This window comes from Canis lupus, chromosome 4, assembly GCF_003254725.2.
Source record: "Canis lupus dingo isolate Sandy chromosome 4, ASM325472v2, whole genome shotgun sequence".
In the NCBI taxonomy this organism is placed as follows: domain Eukaryota; kingdom Metazoa; phylum Chordata; class Mammalia; order Carnivora; family Canidae; genus Canis; species Canis lupus.
Window position 1 is genome coordinate 25,773,540 of NC_064246.1, and position 23,758 is coordinate 25,797,297.

The 23,758-nt window shown below is 36.6% G+C and overlaps 1 protein-coding gene across 3 annotated transcripts in view; it reads left to right on the forward strand.

The window, feature by feature from the left end:
• SAMD8 (sterile alpha motif domain containing 8) overlaps positions 1-23,758 on the forward strand; it is a 49,506-nt gene that overhangs the window by 20,854 nt on the left and 4,894 nt on the right. For all 3 annotated transcript variants that reach the window (XM_025434372.3, XM_025434374.3, XM_035715330.2), the window contains 4 exons: positions 3,085-3,677; positions 15,819-15,914; positions 18,118-18,235; positions 23,575-23,725. In XM_025434372.3, coding sequence (XP_025290157.1) covers positions 3,085-3,677; positions 15,819-15,914; positions 18,118-18,235; positions 23,575-23,725 — 958 coding nt within the window. The remainder of the gene's footprint in view (positions 1-3,084; positions 3,678-15,818; positions 15,915-18,117; positions 18,236-23,574; positions 23,726-23,758) is intronic.

Here is a 23,758-nt window from a genome sequence, read left to right on the forward strand (position 1 = left end):
TAACTGATAATTGATTCATAATAATTATTGATTAAAGCTGAAAATGTTCTGGGGCACCTGGGTGGCTCAGTCCATTAAGCTCTGGCTCTTCATTTTTGGCTTGGGTCATGAGATAGGGTCCTTCATTGGGCTCTACACAGGATGTGGAGCTAGCTTGAAATTCTCTTTGCTCTCCTTCTGCCCGTCCCCTCCTCAAAAAACAATAACAAAAAACCTGAAAGCTGAAAGTATTCTTAAAAATTTAACTACTAACCTATTTCTTCATTTTTTGGATTTGTGTGAAACTTAAGCTGTCATAGGTTTGTTCAAAGTCTCCTGTTTCATGTAGTTTCTATGGCACAACATAAATATTAAATTGACGCTAAAGCCTTTTATCATCTTTTTAATATACCTCTTTAGTGCAGGTTTTCACAGGGTTAGCTAAATATAGTCTCTAACTATATGCAGTAGCATACAATTAAAGGACATGTCCTGACCTGATGAAGCACATCAGTTGAGTGTGTCATGTTCTTAGGGCATTACCACAGCAGCCTCAAAGACTTCCAGAAGGCTTCCTTGTGTAACTCATATTTTCTAGCAGCTAAAACACCAGCTTCAAAGCCTATTTGTTAGCCTGATTGAGGATATAGAGAACTGGTGATATAAGACAGCAGTGGCAGCGAGGCATGAAAGAGAAGATCATTTTCAGCAGTGTATGAGACATACTGGAGGATAATGCTACAAGGATGGGAGTGACTTGGAATCCTTTGGTGGTAAGCTATTTGAGAACAGAGAAAGGCAGCAGAAGAAATCTGGCCTTTTTGTGTGAGATGAGCTTCCCAAATTTACATATTGTAACTGCTGCAGAGTTTGTAGCATGTGCTTATTGGATATTCAAAGATAAAGTAATGTATTCAGAGCATATCTTGGGGAAAACACATGTATGTAGTGAGTGGGATGAAACATCTGAGTATATATGTATGAAATAAAACATAGCAAAATCATATTTTAATGGAATTTAGTATATATGTAAAATGATACGCATTAGTGTGTATAAAATTCAATGTTAAACTGCATAAAATGTGTAATTCCATGGCCTTGGGGATGGCAATGTAGCTAAAAAGAGCTGAATAAAAGCTTTTTGTAGTTCTATAGCATATAAGAATTAGCCTTTTAAAACATACAGATCCTTATAGTTGGATGTGTTACTAATTTCCTAAGACTGAAAAGCTGTTGTGGATTGATAATATGAAAACTCTGTTTGGAAACAAAATATGATTTAAGGCTTCCAAGAACTAGGATTGCTCTTTAGTAATTAAGAAATATTTAGTCAGTGTTTCTTGCTGGCTGAATATTTCTGATGGTGTAAGTGGTACTCATGTAGTTAAGTATCTGCGTTTTTCAAGTGATTATGAATCTTCATGGAAAGAGTTTGTGTGGATATGGGAAGAATGTAGAAGAGTAGCTGTTTTTTTGTTTTGTTTTGTTTTTTTACTTTTCTCAGCATAAGTAAGCATAGATTTTTCATAGCCAAATATGCATGTTAAAGGAAATGATAAACACTAAAAATCAAGAATTATTTCATCTGGGAAGAGGAGGTGGGGACGATATCAGAGAGTGGTATTCACTTGTATTGATGTTTTGTTTTTGGCTTTTTAAAGCAAACTTTTAAAATATAGTTTAACTTATTTAGAGAAAAGTGTAGATTGTAAGTATATAGTTTCTTTAATTTTTACAAAGTGAACATACCTGTATGACTAATAACCAGATTAGGAAGTAGTACATCTGTATTGGAATTATTTTATATTTTTTCAAGCTGGGTAGTGAGCACATGGGTATTTCTTGTATCATTCTTTATTGTTGTTTTTATGCTTTAAAGTTTGCTTACTGTGTATTTAAAAAATCATCTCAGAAGGAAATATGATGTTTAGAAATCTGGAAAATGTCAGAAAACCCACATGCTTTAGTAATTGAGAAAAGTACTTTAGGGAAATAGGTTTTTTTGTTGTTGTTGTTTTTGTTTTTTTTTAATGTAGGCCTTTGTCTCCTGTGTATCTCATAAACTTGATAGAGGCCCAAGTTGCTAAAACTTTTAAAATGGAAAAAGAAACATAAACAGAACTATGTGGATCAAAGTAGTAAAAATTATTAGTACTTTTTTGAAACAGTACATTATTGGCCTTTTATAATCACAATACAAAGTTTGGGTCCTCAAATATATGAGTATGTCGAAATGACAGTTTTCTTTTGAAAATTTTACCACTGAATTCTCAGTGGTAGTTTAAGAAGAAATTGATTATTCAGTTCTATAATGGTATATTCAAAGTATAGAAAGAACTGAGCTATTAAGATATTTATAGATATGTATATCTAGTTTACAGGCTTTGTGTTGTAGAAATCATTTGTTTAGTGGATAGAAATATATTTAAGGGGTTTCCTAAAACTAGTTATCTATCTGCTTTTGTGACATTTTTTGTTTTTGTTTTTGTTTTCTCATTTTGGAGGAGTGGGAGATAATTTTTCCATCAAACATGAAGATTTCTGAAATTTGTATCGCATATCTGTAATATCTCATTTTATGAAAACATTAAAATGGGATTTTTCTCAATTCTCAACACTAGGCTTTTTCTTTTTTTTAAGATTTTATTTATTTATTCATGAGAGAGAGAGAGAGGCAGAGACACAGGCACAGGGAGAAGCAGGCTCCATACAGGGAGCCTGACGGACTCGATCCTGAGACTCCAGGATCACGCCTTGGGCTGAAGGCAGGCGCTAAACCACTGAGCCACCCAGGGATCCCCTCAACACTAGGCTTTTTCTAATTTGTGGTTGCTATGGTATGGAAAAGCCGTTTACAGAGTAATTTTTTATAAAAATGTTTAGTCATTAGCCTTCCTTCCGCTGTTGGGGTTATATGCTTACAATTATTAGAATATTAATTACTGAAAACCAATCATCATTGAGTAATTTTTGTTCTTTTTACTTTCTTCTAGAAGCCAATAGATCAATGTAGATAAATTATTTTTTCTGATATGTTTACATATATTTGTTCTTAAAGGAGTTCTTAGGACACACTGAAGTTTTTGTTTTGTTTTCCCTGGACAGGCAGTGGAGGAAGAAATGGCTGTTCCTAATCACCTCTGCATTCGTCGCTGGACTACCAAGCATGTAGCTGTTTGGCTGAAGGATGAAGGCTTTTTTGAATATGTGGACGTTTTATGTAATAAGCACCGACTTGATGGAATCACATTACTAACTTTGACTGAATATGATCTCCGGTCTCCTCCTCTGGAAATCAAAATCTTAGGGGACATTAAAAGGTTAATGCTCTCAGTCCGAAAATTGCAGAAAATACATATTGATGTTTTAGAAGAGATGGGATACAACAGTGACAGTCCCATGGGTTCCATGGCACCTTTCATCAGTGCTCTTCAGAGCACAGAGTGGCTCTGTAATGGGGAGCCTTCACATGACTGTGATGGACCCATCACTGATTTGAATTCTGATCAATACCAGTACATGAATGGTAAAAACAAACATTCTATTCGAAGATTGGACCCAGAGTACTGGAAGACCATATTGAGTTGTATATATGTTTTTATAGTATTTGGGTTTACATCTTTCATTATGGTAATAGTCCATGAGAGAGTGCCTGATATGCAGACCTACCCACCACTCCCAGATATCTTCTTAGACAGGTAAGTTTTGTTTCTAGTTGCCTGCCAAGTTTGTAGAAACTTGCTATAACAGCAACAATGATAATGTATTTATGACAATTATATTGTTTATTATTTTGGTTTACACATACTTTCCGTTTACTTTATCTGGTAATATATGAAGGAATGCTTTGAAGTTGCCTTTTTGTAATTTAACAAATTTAAAATTTGTAATTTAAACCTTAAGCCTAGATGAGTGGGAAAGGCTACTGCTTAGTTTATTTTTTTATAGCTGTATTATAGCTCCTTGAGCATTTCAGGTTATAAAAGGTTTTCCTGGAATGTTGTCTATAATAAACGGAATTTGGTTACCTTTTTTAATGAGGAACGGGGTTCAGCTTTTCCAAAAATGTGGGGAGGGCTCCTATATCACCAAATCAATTGGAATTATCAAAAATAGTACACACTGAATTATTGATTGTATCTTCTTGTTGTTATGAAATGCAGAATACATTAAAAAGAATATAGTATATGCATATGAAAAATAGGAATAGAATGAAATTCAAAACTCTTAGTTTTTATTTTGGTAATTTTTAAGCTTTTAAAGTTTGTAGAGATTTGTTTTTATAAAATATTTTACGCTTCTGAAAGTGTCCTATTGTATATGTTTTTTATTTTATTTTATTTTATTTTATTTTATTTTATTTGTATATGTTTTTTAAAATGAAATGGATTAAAGTATGTGTGTTAAGATGGCAGAATGACATATATATATAACATTTTGTTCCTCAAACCCTGACAAAAAGTATGGTAAAGAGATTTCTGTTTGTTTAAGTTGTAAGCCTATCCTCCAGGATGGAGCAGATCAGAGAGGAGAAAGCAGCCATACATTTCTGGAAGTTTAAAAGTAGATGAATGAGTGACAACTAACAGACCTAAAATAACTTAATTATAAAACAGCAGTTAGGGAAACTGAGCCCAGTCTATGTTGCAGATTTCTCAAAGCTCTGGATACTGCAGGTGAAAGGATGGTGCTAAAATAAGAAGAATCAAGTGAAAACTAATGTTTAAGAAACTATTAGATCCCTTTATCTCCTCCCCAACAGAAGAACTTAAGGAAGTAAGGAAGAAAGCATGTGGATATCTGAGGAAAAAATATTCTAGGCAGAGGAAACAGTAAGGTGGAAAAAATCCTGAATTGGTAGTATACTTACCATGTTCAAGAAACAGCAAGTGAGAGATGGGGAGACCAGTTGGAGATGAAGTCTGAGAGGAGACAGGAATTCAGATAGTATAGTGACTTGTAGACCATTCTATGGACTTTAGCTTTCATTCTGAACGAAAAGGGAAGCCTTTGCAAAGTATTTAGGAGAAGGGTAAAGTAATCTAACTTCATTTTAAAAGGTAACTCTAGTTGTGTTGAGAATAGCCTGGGTGTGGATGTGGTGTGGGGAAAGAAGGGATTGAATTATTGAAGTCATCTAGACAGAAATAAGGTGAATTATATGAAGAGTAGTGGGAGAGATGATGTGAAAGAGTCAAGTCCTTTTTTTTTTTTTTTTTTTTTTAATGATAGTCACACAGAGAGAGAGAGAGGCAGAGACACAGGCAGAGGGAGAAGCAGGCTCCATGCACCGGGAGCCCGACGTGGGATTCGATCCCGGGTCTCCAGGATCGCGCCCTGGGCCAAAGGCAGGCGCTAAACCGCTGCGCCACCCAGGGATCCCAAGAGTCAAGTTCTATGCATATATTCAGAAAGCACAGACAACAAGACTTGCTGATAGATTTGCATATAAGGTGTAAGAAAAAGAAAAGTCAAGTATTAGTCTAAGGTTTTTAACCTGAGCACCTGGAAAGATGGAGTTGCCCTTTATAGAGATGGGAAGACTGTGGAAGGAGCTGACTTGGAGAGGAAAATAAGGGTTTGGTTTTGGACATGTCAAATTTGAGATACCTTTTAACTAAATCAAATGTCACAAAAGAAATTGAAAGATAAGTTGGAGTTCAGAAAGATGTAAGCTGAAATTTGGAAGTTGCCAGAATAGGTAAAGCCACGATGTGAAATAAGGTCTTCTAGAGAATGAGTTTTGAAAGGGAAAAAGATTGAAGGTGGAGCCCAAGAACATGATCGTGTAAGTCCAGAAGTAAGGAGAAAGAAAGTAGTATCCTGCAAGCAAAAAAAAAAAAAAAAAGTATTATAAGAGGGTAGAAATAATTAATAATTAGCTGTGTCAAGTGCTGCTGAGGGATCAAGTAAAATGCGAATAATTGACCACTGGATTTAGCAACATGTGACCTTCACAAGAGTTAATAAGAGAAAAGCTAATTGTAATATGTTCAAAAGAGAATATGAGACTTAGTGGAATTTACCTAGATATATATCCACAAATATGAAATAACTTATGTATAAAATTATTCATTGTGACATTATTTGTAGTAACTATAAATATTGGAAATAATCTAAATGCTTATTCATGGAAAACTGGTTGAATATAGTACATCTATATAGCTGAGTACTATTTAATCATAAAGAAGAGTAAGCAAGATTTCTCAGGACTGATATGAACTGGTTTTAAGTGTGGGGCAAGGAAAGTATAAAATGAGTGAAACAACTCTTATTTCATAAAGCAGGGGAGTGCACAAAACCAATGAAAGCATGTCAAAAGAGCATATGAGTTGGTTTGAAGGGGCCTGCACTGGTCAAACTGGGACAATTAGAACATAAAAAGCATAATGATGGTAATGGATTATAATATATTGAATAAGAATCTGTGAATCCATAGTGATAAAAAATGGCGGGGTAAGAGGGGAAATTCCTCAATAATAATACGAATAAACATAGCTGGCCTAATTTGGAACATTCAACATAGTAATTGATTCAGGCAAGTTATCAGTGGGTGCTAAAAGCATTAGGTAGAAGGTCAAGGATATTCACATATTCTGAAAATATCCCACATATTAATTAATTACAGGGAGAATAATTAAGTATTCTTAATTGATGATCTGACATGCATCATTTTAGCCAAATGATCAAATGTTAGCATTACAGTGTGACAAACTGACATGTGCATTGGATGTGATGTTCACATTACCTAATAATCTTGCTCCCCAAAAATATAACCTAAATCTAATCATGAGGAAATTATCCGACAAATCTTTGGACTTTCCAAAAATGTCGATGTAATAGCAAACAAAAGCCAGACAGAGGGATATTGAAGAACTGTAACCAAGAGCATTGGATTCTATATCAAGAAAAAATGAAAGCCATTTTGGGGATAGTTAGGAAAATTTGAATATGGACTGCGTCTTAAATGATGTGTAACACTTAATCAGTGTTATAGTATCCTAGGTGTAATAGTGTATTGGGTTATGAAGAGGATATCCTTGTTCTTTTTTTTATTATTCAAGTTTGTTTGTTTATTTATTTATGAGAGAGACAGAGACATAGGCAGAGGGAGAAGCAGGCTCCCTGCAGGGACCCTGATGCAGGACTTGACCCCAGTACCCTGGGATCATGACCTGAGGCAAAGGCGGGCACCCAACCACTGAGCCACCTAGGTGCCTCAGGATATCCTTGTTCTTAGGAGATACACGTTGGAGTATTTAGGAGAGAAGTGTCATAATTTCTCTACCTTTTTTGCAGGGGGTGGGGCCTGTCTCTTCTAAAATTGTGTGTGTAAGTATGTATATAAGGAGTGAAATAAACAAATATGGAAAGGTACCTGGGTGGCTGAGTTGGTTAAGCATCTGCCTTCAGCTCAAGTTATGGCCTCAGGATCCTGGGATAAAGCCCCGCATCAGGCTCTCTACTCAGTGGGGGAGTCTACTTCTCCTTCTCTCTCCCCCTGTTCATGCTCACTTTCTTTCTCTCTCTCAAATAAATAAATTTTAATCTTAAAAAATTAACGTAGGGGCGCCTGGGTGGCTCAATTGGTTGAGTGTTGGCCTTCAGCTCAGGTCATGATCTTGAGGTCCTGGGATCAAGCCCCATGTCGGACTCCCTGCTTGCTGAGGAGTCTAAATAGTTGATGCATTTAGATGAAGGGCATAAAGTATTCTTTCATCTTTTCATACCCCCAGAAAAGTTTTAAAAAGTGGGCAAAGAACTGATGAGAGAGAACAAGAGTGGGAAAAGAGAAGTTGGAAATAATCAAGTCTTACAAGTTTTTCTGTAAAGGTAGCAGAGAAATGGAGCTGTAGCTTGGGAAGAGGAGGAAAGGATGTAGAGTCACCAGGGTTTTAGTTTTGGATGGGCTATGTTGTTATATAGTATGTTTGTTCTATTGATGATAAGAATGAACCCAATTTGAGGGGGAGGGAAATAGTACTAGAGGAAAGAGAGGATATGGTTTTCATGTCCTTGAATAAGTGAGAAGAGATGGGATCTAGTGGGTGGGAGAGGCTGATTTTAGGCAATGGGCTGTTCATGACTGTTTATCCATGGCAAGGAGAAATATAGAAAATATAGAAGCAGAAGTAGAAGTTTGCTAGATGGTGGTGGTAGAGCATGAGGAAATGCTCTCCTGATTGTTTTTATATTCTCTGTGAACAGAGTTAGAAAATGGAGAGAAGGATGATGATTTGAGGAATAAGAATGAGGTATAAAATAGTCCTCTATAAGAGTGAATAGACTTGTATGATATAGTAGCAGCACTGACAGCCTCCTTGAAGTTAGTAATCATATTGGCATTGTGGGTTTTTCCTTCCTCACTCAACTGCACACATACAAGTATGGAGTAGGTAGATGATTGAATTTAAGCAAGACTGAAGTTTTGCTAGGCAGTATAATGAAGGAAAACCAGGCAAGGGAGTGATTATAATGACTGACCATGGACTCAGGTGGCTAAGAAGGAACGTGAGGTTATGAGATAGGTGAAGGACAGTGAAAATGTTATAAGATCAGTGGGTTTTAGGGCTCAAAATTATCAGTGTTGGAGTACTAGAAGACTTAAACTGAAAAGAGAAAAGGCATTGGTTAGTATAGGATTCGTTGAGATATAATTGAGATTATGAAAGACTATCTTCGGATAAGATCCCCGTTATAATCTTGGGCATGGGTCATTGAAGTAGAATAAAAGACAAAGTCACAGGAGGGGAAGGAAAAAGAAGTGAGTGAGAAGAATTCAAGTTAAAATAGAAGTTTTGGAGAGAGTGCTAGTGAACCAGAAGCTGAAATCTTGAAGAAATGAGAAAATAGATGCTCAGGTTCTATAGATGACTATAACTGTGGCGTAGTGGGAGAAAGGAGGAAAACTGGCCTGGAAGAGAAATGAGGATCTTATTTGTAAAGTGTCCAATTCAGTAGTTTTTAGTGTATTTACAGAGTTGTGCAGCCATCACCACTAATTCCAGAACCATTTCATCACCCCAAAAAGAAATTCCTATCCATTATCAGTCCCATTCCATTCCCTCCTCCCTCCGTTCCCTGGCAACCACTAATCTATATTCTGTCTCTGAATTTGTCTATTCTAGACATTTTGGAATCGTACAATATGTGGCCTTTTTTTGTGATTGACTTCTTTCATTTAGCATGTTTTCAAGATTCATCCATATAGTAGTATGTATCAGTAGTTCATTCATCCTTATTACAGAACAATATTCCATTGTATGATAATACTATACTTTGTTTATCTCTTCATGAGTTGATGAATGGTTAGTTGTATCCACTTTTTTTTTTTAAGATTTTATTTATTTATTCATGAGAGACACAGAGAGAGAGAGAGAGAGGCAGAGACACAGGCAGAGGGAGAAGCAGGCTCCATGCAGGGAGCCTGATGTGGGACTTGATCCCGGGACTCCAGGATCAGGCCCTGGGCTGAAGCCAGGCACTAAACCGCTGAGCCACCCAGGGACCCCCTGTATCCACTTTTTGGCTACTACAAATAATGCTGCTTATGAACATTTGTGTACAAAGTTTTATATAGACCTATATGTGATTTTCAGCTTGCGATGAGGATTTGAAGCCAAATTTTGCATCTCTACAATGCTGCCCACTACAAATCTTCATGCTCTTAAGCATTTAAGCTTTATTCATAGGAGGATAGTAGCAGGTACTGTCAGTGTTCTCTCTATACACTCCCAGATCTCTTTTTCATTATCTTGCACACGGATACCCCCAAAATCCAGCAGATGTGTCTGTTGGAGAGCTGCATCCGGGCTGTTGAACACATTTTGCCTGCTTGCAGATAGAGGCAAACATGCTTAGGAGTTTACATCCCTCCAGCAACAGCCCTTAACCATTGACTGATGAGTTGAGACAAAGATTTTATTTCTCTTCACACTAATTGGGACAACTTTTAGGTCAGACCTACACTGTCTCCCAAATTCCACACAGGATTGAGCCGTAGTTAACCTTTAACATAGCTTCTCCACTAGACTTTAATATCTCACCCTTGCCTTGCTTCCTTTGCCTTCCTGATCTCATTTCCTCAGTATACTAAGGTTTTCTCTTGGGAGCATTCCTACTCCCTTTCACACTGATCTTTGTTTCAGAGTCTGCTTCTGAAGCTATTGTCACACACTTCCAAGACCTTTAGCACATCATGATTAGAAAATTAGAAGGAGATAGGGATGTGTCTGTAGGCAGGCCCACTTAAAACAGCGACAAGAGAAGAACCAGAAGCACTTCAAAAAGCAAACATAAATAACGGAAAAACTAGTCTGGAGCTTAACCTTCATTTCTCAGTAGTCCCTGAAGTCATTACCATGTTCAGTGTAATAATCAGTGTTCACAATCATGATTGAATTACCAAAGAAAATTAAATTTTTATCCAGAAAAAAGAGGCATGTACATGTATAATGCATTTTAGAAAACTTTGCATCAAAATAAATCAGATCTTGAATAAAAATTTCCTCACAACACTTCACTGAAACAACAGTAAAAGGAGATGAAGGGGAACCCTATAATCCCATTAATTAAGAACAGTGATAATGAAAATTTGGAAAGTAGAGAGCTGTAAGTGCCTATTGTAAGATTAGGGATGGTGACCAGCAATGTCCAAGAGGTGAGTTTATTTATATTGCAGAGTTCTAGAAAAACTCCCAAAACAGGTGGCACCAAGCATTTTTCATGACCAGGTACAGATAAATATGGGAGAATTGATTGAAAAGCAATTTAAGAAACTTAGACCTTCTCTATTTTTTTTTTTTTAAGATTTTATTTATTTGAGAGAGGAGTAAAAGAGCACGAGATGAGTGAGGAGCAGAGGGAGAAGTAGGCTGATCCCAGGACTCCAGGATCATGAACTGAGTTGAAGGCAGGCGCTTAACTGACTGAGCCACCCAGGCACTCCAGCCCTTCTTTATTCCAACAGAAGATAGGTGGTAGATTCTTAAGACTAGTTAAATGTGAGGGACTCTGGACTCTGGGACACCATGCCCAGATGAGAAAAAAGATGCCTGTTTTCAGTATATTTTCAATGTAAACTTACATACTGATCACTGAGATTTCTAGCTCCCTTAAGTAGCCAGACTTCCTATATGCACTCTCACCCAGTGCCAGTTCTCTAAGCAGGGTAAGAGTCCTCTCCTTGGAAAACCTGCACAAGTGAAAGGACTAGAGATACCATGATAGGGGAGATATTCCTATCTCATCAATCAGACTTCTGCTCTATTCTGCTCCATCATTCTACAGTGAAACCCACAATGTGACAAGCTCAGTCTATGCACACAGAACATCAAATTATTATTCTTTAGTACTTGACTGCCAAATATGAATGGTCAGTCAAGAATGACCAGACATTTAAGGAAAACAAACCAATGCAAACAGAAAAAAAGCAAAGCAGGAAACACAAAATAGAAAGCAGAAGAACACTTCAAAAAAAAAAAAAAACCATATTCTGACAGTTAAGAGATGTTGCATTTTATAAGACAGGAACAGTAGGCTTTAAAAAAAGGAAAATTCAGAGAAAGAAATTTGGAAAATAAAAAATGAAAGTAGAAATTTAAAATCCAACAGAATAATTAGAACATAGATTTGACAAAATTGCCCAGTATATAGAACAGATGAAAAAGTAGAGGAGAGGGGCTCCTGGCTGTATTCAGTGGAACATGCAACTCTTGATCTCAGGGGTTGTGGGTTCAAGCCCCACACTTGGTATAGAGATTACTTTAAAAAAAAAAAATCTTTAAAAAAAAAAGAGAAAAAGTAAAATCAGTCCAGTTGGCCCAACAGTGAACAAATATGGGTTCTAGAAAGAATATGTAGAGAAAAAAGGAAGATAATATTTAGGATATAATACAAAGAAATTTCCCAAATTCAAAGGATATGACTTTCCAGATTGAAAGGGCCCACTAAGCACCCAGTACAAGAAATGGAGAATTTCAGAACACTGATTTAGAGTGAAGATCCTAAAAGCTTCTTAAGTGACAGAACAAGTAACATTCAAAGATTAGAAATCCAAATAGCATCAAACTTCTTCTTTACAACAGTGGAAACTAGAAGACAAGAGCAATACCTTTAACTTTCCGAGAGAAAGCAAGGTCTAACCTAGAATTCTCTGTCCAGGCAAGCTACCAATTAGTTATAAGGCTCCACTTACCAAGGAAATGTTTTAAGTTTGCAAGTCTCAAAATATTTACTTCCCGACTCCACAGCCACTAGAATTGCTAAAATGAAAAAAACTGATAACACCTGACAAGGATCCAGAGCACCTGATACTCTCATACATTGCTGGTAGAGATACAAAATGATAGAACTGCTTTGAAAACAGTTTAACAGTTTCTTAAAAAGTTAAACATATTCTTAACATAGGGCACAATAGTTTAATTCCTAAGTGTTTACCTAAGAGGAATAAAAATATAATCCATGCAAAGACTTATAATGGTCTTTATTCAAAACCACCCAAAACTGGATATATCCAGATATCCATCAAATATCCAAAAATCTACCAACCAGTGAACGGATTAAGAATTATACATGGATTGGGGATCCCTGGGTGGCTCAGCGGGTTTAGCGCCTGCCTTCGTCCCAGGGCGTGATCCTGGAGTCCTGGGATCGAGTCCAGCATCGGGCTCCTTGCATGGAGCTCTGCCTGTGTCTCTGCCTCTGCCTCTGCCTCTGTCTCTCTCTCTCTCTCTCTGTGTCTCTCATGAATAAATAAATAAAATCTTTAATAAATTATAAAAATTATACATGGAATAACATGGCTGAATCTGAAATATATTATGTCAAGTGAAAATAGCCAGATACAAAAGGTACGTAGATTCCATTTGTATGCCATTCTGGGAAAGGCAAACCAATATACGACAGAAATCAGTTGAGTGGTTGCCCTTAGACTAGAAATGAAAGGGGATTGACTATAGAAGGGCACAGGGGAACTTCTTTGGAGTCATGAAAATATTCTGTATCTTTATTGTGGTAGTTGTTCCATGACTGAATGTTTGTCAAAACTCATTGAACTGTATAGTTAATGGGTGAATTTTTCTGGTTGTTAATTAAATCTCAATAAAACTAACATTATTTATTTATTTTGAGAGAGAGAGCATTAGCATGGAGAGAGGCAGAGGGAGGAGGAGAAGCAGACTCCCCGCTGAGCAGCGAGCCCGATGCAGGGCTCCATCCCAGGACCCTGGGATCATGACTTGAGCCAAAGGCAAACACTTAACTGACTGAGCCACCCAGGTGCCCCTTAAAACTAACATTAAAAACAAGTTTAAGGGTGCCTGGGTGGCTCAGTCAGTTGAGCATCCCAACTTTTAGTTTTTGCTTGGTCATGATCTCAGAGTTGTGAGATGGAGCACAGTGTGGGTCTTGGAGCTGGGTGTGGAGCCTGCTTAAGGTTCTCTCTCTGCCCTTCCCCTTGACTTAAAAAACAAACAAAACAACCAAGTTTATTCTTCATCCTGTCTTTCTCAGAAAATGGAGGATACACATCATCAAAACTAATGAGTAGGGGTGCCTAGGTGGCCTTCAGCTCAGGTTATGATCTCAGGGTCCAGGGATCAAGCCCAGCATTGGGCTCCCTGATCAGTGAGGAGTCTGCTTCCCCCTCTTCCTCTGCCCCTCCCCCTACCTGTGTGTGCTCCCCCCACCCCAGGTAAATAAAAAAAAAAATCTTAAAAAAACAAAACTTAAGGGGTAAACAGAAAAAGAGAACATGGGTTCAAGAAACAAAGAATCTAATACAGAAAGGAATTTCCAAGACGAAGGTCAAGTTTTATTTCAAAAAGCCATACAGGAAAACTAGAAAATGCAGCTATACAAAATTGGAAAAAAAAAGAACTCTAGGAGAAATTTATCTTAAAAGGAAAAATTGAAATTGGTAGACTAGTTTGAAGATGAATGGTGATAGGCACACACAAGAAACAACGAACTTAAAAAAATATATATTTTTTAGCTGTAGAGAATATAAGAATTTCTACTACAAGAAAGAGATTTGATCATTGTTCTCTCCTGACTCAGCTACAAATGATATATACAAACTTATGTTAAGTGAAAGCCAAAATTATTATTTTTTAATGGTGAAACAATATTGAGAATAGGGGAGAAAAAATGAAGTGGGGGGTAGGCAGCTGCCCAAATAAAACACATGAGTGAAAGTGATTGCCTCTGGGGAGCAATAATTAGGTAAGGAGTGGGTCAGAAAACTTATTTCCATACTAAACGTTGGGAAAATGTTTTGCATACATTTATATATATACACACATATATGAACATACATATATATATTCATATACATCTATTTTAATGTTCATTTTTTTATTTATTTAATAGTTTGTTTATTTATTCATGAGAGACACAGAGAGAGGCAGAGGGAGAAGCAGGTTCCTCACAAGGGAGCCTGATGCGGGACTCGATCCCCAGACCGGGATCACGCCGTGAGCCAAAGGCAGATGCTCAAGCTACCCACGTGTCCCTTAATGTTAATTTTTAAAGTTTATATGGCTAAAAGTCATTTAAAGGAATCTTTCTTTTAAAGATGTATTTATATGGGAACATGCAAAGGATGAATCTCAAGGAGGCTCCACCCTTAGCATAGAGCCTAACTTGAGACCCAATCTCAAGACCCCAAGACCTTAACCTGAGCTGAAACGAAGAGTCAGATGCTCAGCCGACTGAGCCACCCAGGTGCTTCAGGAATCTCTTTTATCTGAAAATTTCTGACATGTGAAATAACCCTTCCCCCAGTTATACCAGATATAAAAGGCAACAGTAGATTAAAAATACAGAAGAGGTGTCTTTTTTCCTGAGGTGTAATAGGTAAAAGAGAAGTCCCTGACTAAAAATGATTAGCTCTCTTCACTTACTCTGAGTAAGGTTTGGAGTAGACTGTTAATATCTTTCTTTCAGGTTTTATGTTTTCTTTTTAATAAATAACTTTCCTTAGTTATAAAATTACACATCGTATAAGAATTTTAAGTGGAAATGTACAAAGAATAAAAATAAGACAATAATCCTACCACCTGAAGATGACCTGTTTGTACTCCTTGCCACCTTTACCCTGTTCCATCCTCTGTCTTCTTTTTCTCCTTCTCCTTCTCTTTCTATGTATGTATTTAGTTTTTAAGATTTTATTTTTAAGTAATCTCTACATGCAACGTGGGGCTCAAACTTACAACCCTGAGATTAAGAGTCACATGCTCAACCAACTAAGCCTGCCAGATGCCCCCCCTCTTTTTTTTTTTTTAATTAAGAAATGTGACATGTATTTTACTAGTGAATAACCACAGGAGCTGTGAAGAAAGATTTGGTGAAGAAAGAGGAATCAATGGAAAAAGAGAGAAGAAAATGGATATAAAACAAAGGAGGGCAGAAAGTAATGAAGGAATAAATCAAAACAAAAACTCTTATTTACTACCTCTAAAACAAAACCAAATTTATTATAAGAAAAAAAGAAAAGAGGAGTCAAGTTCAAGCCCTGATTCTTCAATTAGCAAGAGTGAAACTTTTCCCATCGATGTTGATGTTTGTGGGCAGTTCTGTATCCAGGGATACCATACTACAGGGAGGAAGAAAAGGGTTGTTAACTTCTTCACAGAGAATCATTATTTGGGAATCACAGCAAAGAGGTTTTGGTAAATGGAATACTTTATGAAACAATCTTTCCCCCCAGTTTCTTTAAATATCATCTCCTAAAAGAGATAAAAGTTATAGAAGGCAATTTAGAAGAGTATCTTACTGCAGAGTGTCGTTTACGTAATACGCTTCTTGTCAGTCCAAAATGTAATTTTTTTCTGTTCCAGTGTTCCTAGAATTCCATGGGCCTTTGCCATGACAGAAGTATGTGGCATGATTTTGTGCTATATTTGGCTCCTGGTTCTTCTTCTTCACAAACACAGGTACCTCAGTTACGCCATTAAAAGACAAAATATTTTGACTGTCTTGGATAAAGTTCATCACACCTTGTTTCCCCCTTTTGTAGTTTCCTTGTTAATTTCCTTCTTTCTTCATTGTGAAAAATGTTTTGGGTTTGATCAACAAGAAAGTCCCTGTGAAGTAATACCTGCGAATTTAGCAGTATTCTGCAGGCAAAGATCAGAGATGGTGATGTTCAGCCGTGAGCCAACAGCTGACAGTCTAGCCATAACTTTCTTTGGAAACAAATCGGAAATGTCACTTTCTGTTGAAGGATAGAAACTCCTCCAAGGACAGTCTTTGGTCAAGAACAGTATTTGGGTGGAAGAAATTCTCTGCTTGGAGGAGGTCCAGTAGAAAAGGGATTATTTGCACACCATGTACATCTAGTCAGTGTGGTTTAAGATGATACAGGAAATTGTTGTGTGGAGAAAGTGCTTCTTTGGCACTTTCATTAAGAAATATAAAGGAAAGAGTTTTTTTTTTTATCATTAATAAGTAGTAAGGGGAGGCTTCTTTCCTGTGCTAATGAGGGGAAATTATTTAAGTAAAAAGACATAATGAAAAAATTTCAAGAACTATAAAGTTTGTGGATCTGCTATCTATTGTCTATGGACACTGATGAGGAATAGGTACACTTTCTTGAATTTTTTATCCTTTCTCCTCAACAGGGAATGCTTTCAAGTAAACCAATGAGGGGTTTTAGGTCCTAAGTAGCAGGTATTCCATTGCTTTGAAGGTGAAAAGAAAGGTTGATGATTGCTATTGTTTTGTCAAACTTTTAGGCTGTATAATGCTTCATTCTTTCCCATTTTCCAGAAATATTTTAAACTCTGGATTACTTAAAACTAGAGATGGTTTAAAAACGTATAATATCACTGTTGCTTCCTGGTTTAACTTTGGCTCACAAGAGGCCATGAATTTGAATTTATCTACTCTTCAAGAATGAATTTACCATAGAGGAAACTTTGGTAGATTTAGCAAAGCATAGCAGTGGCCAGTTAAATGCGAGTTTTGGCATTTGATTAGTCAAAGAAAGGCTTCTTTAGGTGTGGCCTTTATACTGCTTTCATTAGAATCACCTGGTTTCTTGTTAAAATGTAGATTCCTAGGCTCCATTCCAGATGTACACACTAAAATTTAAGATCTTTTAACCTGTGTTTTAATACTTTTTTGAGGGATAGAAGAGGATTTTGAAAATGGGTAAAGCATAGTCCCGGTGTTTAAGAATATTATAGTCTGTTTTGGTTTGGAAGTTTTAAAAAATAGTATGACAGTACAAGTGATATCACAATGCAGTTCAAAATTTTTGCTAAAAAAATTTTGCTAGGTATACTTAATATAAAACTTGTATCTAAAAAAACTTAGTATTTTTATAGTTTAAGAGAGATTGGAGAATGTTTAAGATAGCTATTATCAGTAACCAATTTACAAAATTATTAATGAGCAAAAAATTCCCTAGAATCATGTTTAGTTTTACCTCTCATAAAGTAAATAATTTATGAGCAATATATAAATAATAGCACTAATATTAAGCTGAGAGGCAGACTAGGTACTAGTCTTACTTCTTTCTTGCATAATTCCTTTACTTTCTCTTAGCTGTGTTTTCTTTTTTTTTTTTTTTTAATTTTTATTTATTTATGATAGTCACAGAGAGAGAGAGAGAGGCAGAGACACAGGCAGAGGGAGAAGCAGGCTCCATGCACCGGGAGCCCGACGTGGGATTCGATCCCGGGTCTTCAGGATCGCGCCCTGGGCCAAAGGCAGGCGCCAAACCGCTGCGCCACCCAGGGATCCCTTAGCTGTGTTTTCTTATCAATGAAATGATGCCCTTAAGTCAGTAGTGTTTAACATGGCAGATCCTAACCACATATGTCTATTTAAATTAATGAAAATGAAATAAGTTAAAATTCAGTTCCTTGGATGTATCAGTCACATTTCAAGTGCAAGAGCCACATGTGGATACCTTATTGGACAGTGCAGTTACAAGATATTTCCAGCATTGCAAAGTTCTGTTGGACAGGGATGCTTCAGATCTAAGATTTCTCTAAGATTTGTGTCTTCTTCAAAGAGCCTAGTTCTAGTGGTTTTCCTACCTGCTCTCCTTTTAAGTAAACACTTGATGCTTGGAGTTTTGGGGTTTGCTTTCTTCTGATCTTTCTTTCTTTTTGGTCGCTCTGTTCACAGGTCAATACTTCTTCGAAGGCTCTGTAGTCTGATGGGCACTGTATTCTTGCTTCGCTGCTTTACCATGTTTGTGACCTCCCTCTCCGTGCCAGGACAGCACCTGCAGTGTACTGGAAAGGTAGCCTGCTACCTTCTTTATCATTCATTCTTATTCTTGGGGGGTTGATGGCACCATATATATATAGTAGGGCTAAGACTCTACTTTTAATGGTAAAATGTCTTTCAGGGGTGCCTAGGTGGTTCAGTTGGTTAAGTGTCCGACTCTTGATTTCAGCTCAAATCATGATCTCAGGGCTGTGAGACTGAAGCCCCTGCATCAGCCTCATGCGCTGAGCATGGAGCCTGCTTAAGGTTGTCTCTCTCCCTGTCCCTCTCCCTCTGCCTCTCTTTCTAAAGGATGGATGGATGGATGGATGGATGGATGAATAGATAAATAAATAAAATGTTTAAAATGTGCTTTTCAGTATTTTTCATTATCTGTAATAACCTCTAGAAATAATTTGGTAGAAATCTTAAGCCAGAATCTACCTTCCTGTTAACATCTGTCCACTGATACTGGTTCTGTGCTGTGGAGCTGTAGAAAACAAGTTTCTTTGAATTACCATTTTTCCCTTTCTCACCATCCTGAGCATCTTTAGTTCCTCATATTGATGTGGAAATGTTGGAATTTGGAGCAAGCAGTCATGAAAGAATTCTTGAGACATCTTCAGTGCAAAAAGATGGTTTTATTAAAGCATAGGGACAAGTCTCATGGGCAGAAAGTGCTATACTGGAGTTGTCACGGGTGACTGATTGATTATATATCTTCAAGTTGAGAGGGGGTTAGGGACTAGTATAATTCTTTAGAGAATTTTGGAAGCAAGGTTTCCAGGACCTTGAGCAGGCTAGCTATTGTCAGGAAAAGGTCATTTATTACTGTCTTGTTAAACCTTAGTCATGAGACCCTTTGGATATATATCAGGGGGCCATTATCTTGGAAGATAACTGCTAACATGTATCTTGGGGAATAGAGATAAAGTTTCCAAAAGAATTTGTATATGTTAAAGGAGAGTTACAGGATCTTGGAGATTAGGATAATGTTAAGCTAAAATTGCCATTGGCCCTTAGCAAAGTATTAATGTTGAGGCAGCTGAGTTCCTAGAGGAAGGTCACTCTGCCTGTCTCAGGGACTTGTCAATGGGCTGTAAGTTGTAAAAAAATTTAATTTTTTTCTTTTGCCATTGTTCTCCACATCAGTATAATATGACTGTGGTCCCTTCAATATCCTTACCGCTCCTTTTTAAAAAGTTTTCCGTTTGACCATATTCCATTTAAAATAAAGTACCCACTATTCTAAACTTGCTGTTTTCTAGGATATACTAAATAATGGCTAATTTATTGTTTTTGTTTTAAACTTTGTAGCTTATTTTGGTATGTTATAGACAATATCTTCTCTTCTGATTATATTGAGAGGGGAGAAGTTATGCAGATGGGAACAAAAAAACAAACACTTTTAGAAACTTGAAAATCACCTGTACTTTATATACAGAATTGGCCTTTAACTCATTAAATTTGGACAAAAGAATTTTATTATTTTACTTTTCTAAGCCTCTGTGCTTTAGTTATGTGTTGCCAAATATTCAAATATATAGCACCTTTGTCGTTATTTTAATATTGTTTGTATAAGTGTTAAACAAAATTGTCAGTTCTATTGTAATAGAAATAGTTGAAATGCCAACAAGGGAAAATTAAGCAGCCAAGGGATCAAGAACTAAAATACAGCCCTGAGCTAAAGGGTGACAAAACTTTCTCCAGGTATTAGGAAACTAACCAGTAAGCAAGAGAGAGGGCTTAATATAACGCTTAGGATTATTTATTGTAAAGACAGTATTTTATATTTCTAAAAATATATAAATTGAAAAGTAAAAGCTCACATAATCCCCTCTTCTTTCGACCATCTCATAAATAATCCTGTTAATAGTTGAGTATATAGCCACATAGACTATTTTTAAGCATGCTTACACATTCACATAAATTTATATAGTACTTTCTTTTTAAAGACTTTATTTATTTATTTATTTATTTATTTATTTATTTATTTATTTATTTATTTATTTATTAATGAGAGACACAGAGACAGAGACACACACACAGGCAGAGGGAGAAGCAGGCTCCATGCAGGGAGCCCGACGTGGGACTGGAACCTGATGTGGGACTCGATCTCGGCTCTCCAGGATCAGGCCCTGGGCTGAAGGCGGCGCTAAACCACTGAGCCACCCGGGCCGCCCTAGTAGATACTTTTAAAATAAAAGATAAGATTACATTGTAGACATTGTTTTTTAGTTTATATTTTATTTAATAGTATGTTGTTTACTTAATTCTGAAGAAATACATATGGCTGTACCTCATCTTTTTAATAGCTGCAGTGTTCCATTGTATGATTTACCAGTTTCCAAATGATGTACATTTATGTTCTTTCCAAATCTTACTATTTATAAAACGTACCGACATGAATGTTCTTGTGTGTTTATGCATTTTCATTTATTTAATCGTCTACTTAACATAAATTCCTGGAAGTAGGATTATGAAATCAAAGAATATACACATTAAATACATTTTGTACAAACATCCAGTAGAAAAAAAACAAATTTTTCACTATGACCAACACTGTATGTGTGTCAGTTTCCCCAACCCCTTGCCAGCACTCCTTATCAATTTCTGGAGTCATTGCCATTCTGATTAATGAAAGATGATGAGAGACTTTTACACTGTTATGTTTTAAAGATTTAAAAAAAATAAATAAATAAATAAAATAAAGATTTTTATTTATTTATTTGCATGAGCAGGGAGAGAGAGTAAAGGAGAAAGAGACCCCCGCTGGGCAGGAAGCCCAGTATGGGGCTCAATCCTAGAACCCTGAGATCATGACCGGAGCCAAAGGCAGATGCTTAACTGACTGAGCCACCCAGGTGCCCCTACCAGTCTTACGTTATATATTTAAATCTTTACTCTTTTGAATTTATTTCTGTATGTACTATGAAATAGGGGTAGAATAATTCCCCCAAAATTATGGTAATTGATTAGAAGAGATTTTTTTAAAGAAGAAAAATAGAAGCTTACTCCACTGAAAAGAGAATTTCGCGTAGCTGAGGGATTTAATTGTGGGTCAGCCACTAAGAGAATGATATATGTACATAGGGCTGTAATGTGTGCTACAAAAATAAATTAGATACCATTCCTCTACAGTATGGATAGCTCCTTTTCTGTCTCTAAGGACTGTTTTTCATTATCAGTTAGTTATATATGGACATTTCTATTCAAATCTGCCCTGAATACTGTTAATTGCTTTACATTATAATATAACCTACTTATTGACCTGTATTATTTGTAGCAGTTAAAAATAGAAAGTTAAGGTGATAGTAACTAGCGATCACATCCCTTATAGTAAACTCCATAGGGCATTTTCATTGAAATAAAATAATTGCTTGAAATGTCATTCTCAGAAAAAAAAAAAAAAGAAAGAAATGTCATTCTCAGAAGTAGGAGGTTTAGGGACAGAACCAAGAACCTACCTGTTTTTAAAATGTAGAATGCCCACCTTAAGTAAAGAAGATACAGAATATTTGGGACATTTAAAATTGGAAGGGATAGAAAGACTTGAGTAACTCAACGATGATTGCTTTCTTTTGACTGGCATCACTGCCCTTGGCTGAGAATATTTTCCTAGCAGTCTCTGTTCTTCACTGCCTGATTTTTTACTTTCACAAGAGTTACCATCTCCATCCCTATTCTCATTAGAGGTCTTAGAAGAACAAACTATGTGTATTTTAGTAACTTATCTTTCCTTTTCTCCAATAATAAATTCATCTTCCTGTCCTGCCCTTCACTGAGGCAGAAAGGGAAAGCTCGGTGTATATAAGTAGCAGGTGAGATTTCTAATGAAATCATGATACCTAATAAGGTATGTCTGTTGTTAATTAGCCATAGTAGAATCTTTAAAACATAGGACTTTGTTTTTTTTTCTTTGTGAGTTTTTTTTTTTTTTGAAGATCTAATTGACATTATTAAATTACTTTATGAATTGGGCAGTACCCCATCTAGCAAGTAGAAAGGCCCCGTAAGACAGAACTTTGGGGGATGCCTGGGTGGGTGGCTCAGCGGTTGGGCATCTGCCTTCGGCTCAGGGTGTATTCCTGGAGTTCTAGGATCGAGTCCCACATCGGGCTTCCTGCGTGTAGCCTGCTTCTCCCTCTGCCTGTGTCTTTCTGCCTCTCTCTTTCAGTGTCTCTCATGAATGGATAAATTAAAAAAAAAAAAAAAAAAAGACACAGGACTTTGGAATTGGATTTCCTGGATTTGCATCCTGGTTAAGTTACTTATTAGCTGTTTGACCACTCTAAGCCAGTTTTCTCAGCTGCATAATTAAATCACTTCATAGGATTGTTTTAGAAATTAAATAGAGTAACACACAAGCACTTAGCAGCATGTCCTACACATAGTAAATGCACATAACATGTTAGGATTTTTTGTACTGTTATTGTATGTTAAATGCCATTTAAAAATTAAATGCCCCATGCTTTTTAAAAGAGTGACTGTTACTCAAATTCTTGAACTCTTCCTCAAAATAGATTACTTTCTTACACTTATGTACAGGAGTGGGGATTAGGTCTGACTGGTAATAATAGGAAATTCAAGATGGCATGGTTTTAATAAACAATGGTTCTGTCTCATAAGAGAAATCTGAAACTAGGTCATGTGTAACTATATGTACTTATCAAAAACCCGTGGTGCTTCTCTCTTTCTCCTCTCCTGTCCTAACACTTGTCTTGCATCCTCAAGGCCACTTAGTGGTCCAGGATGGCTACTGGAGCTTCAACTATCATGTCTGAGTTGTAGGCTTTCAGAAGGAAAGGCAAAAGAGACTTCATCTGGTTGTTGTCCCTTTGCTTTATAAGTCACCTTCCCAGAAATCTTTTACACTTACACTTATGTTTTATTATATAGAACTTAGTCACAAAACCATTCCAAGCTGCAATTAGGCTAGGGAGGCAGTGTTTTGGTTGAGTTCGTTATTTCAAATAAATCTGACATTCTGTTACCAGTGAAGAAGGGAAGAATAGAGATTGAATGGTAGCCATTGTCTCTGTTATAGCTTATTTCTTATTGGCAAGAACTGCCAGCAAATACTCCTGTATTATTGGATTAAAAACTTGAAAATATTTTGTGTAATAGTGACTTTTTTCACTGTAAACGAATCCTTAGTAGAGAAATTTGTATTCTACTGATTACATTTAATTACCAGAATATATCTGACCATCCTTTATTTAATATCTGGAATTAATTAAACTGGGAGTCTGGTTGCTTTTGTTTAGATCTTATTTCTAAGTCATTCAGTGTTGGAATTTCAATGTGAGTGGATGTTTGGAAGCCCCTACCTCTCCAAGCACTTGAAACACTAATTTGTAGCTTTCTTTATAGATATATGGCAGTGTATGGGAGAAACTGCACCGGGCCTTTGCCATTTGGAGTGGCTTTGGGATGACCCTAACTGGTGTTCACACTTGTGGAGATTACATGTTCAGTGGCCACACAGTCGTCCTAACTATGCTGAATTTCTTTGTCACTGAATGTAAGTATTTCTTTAGTGCTTCCATACATATTA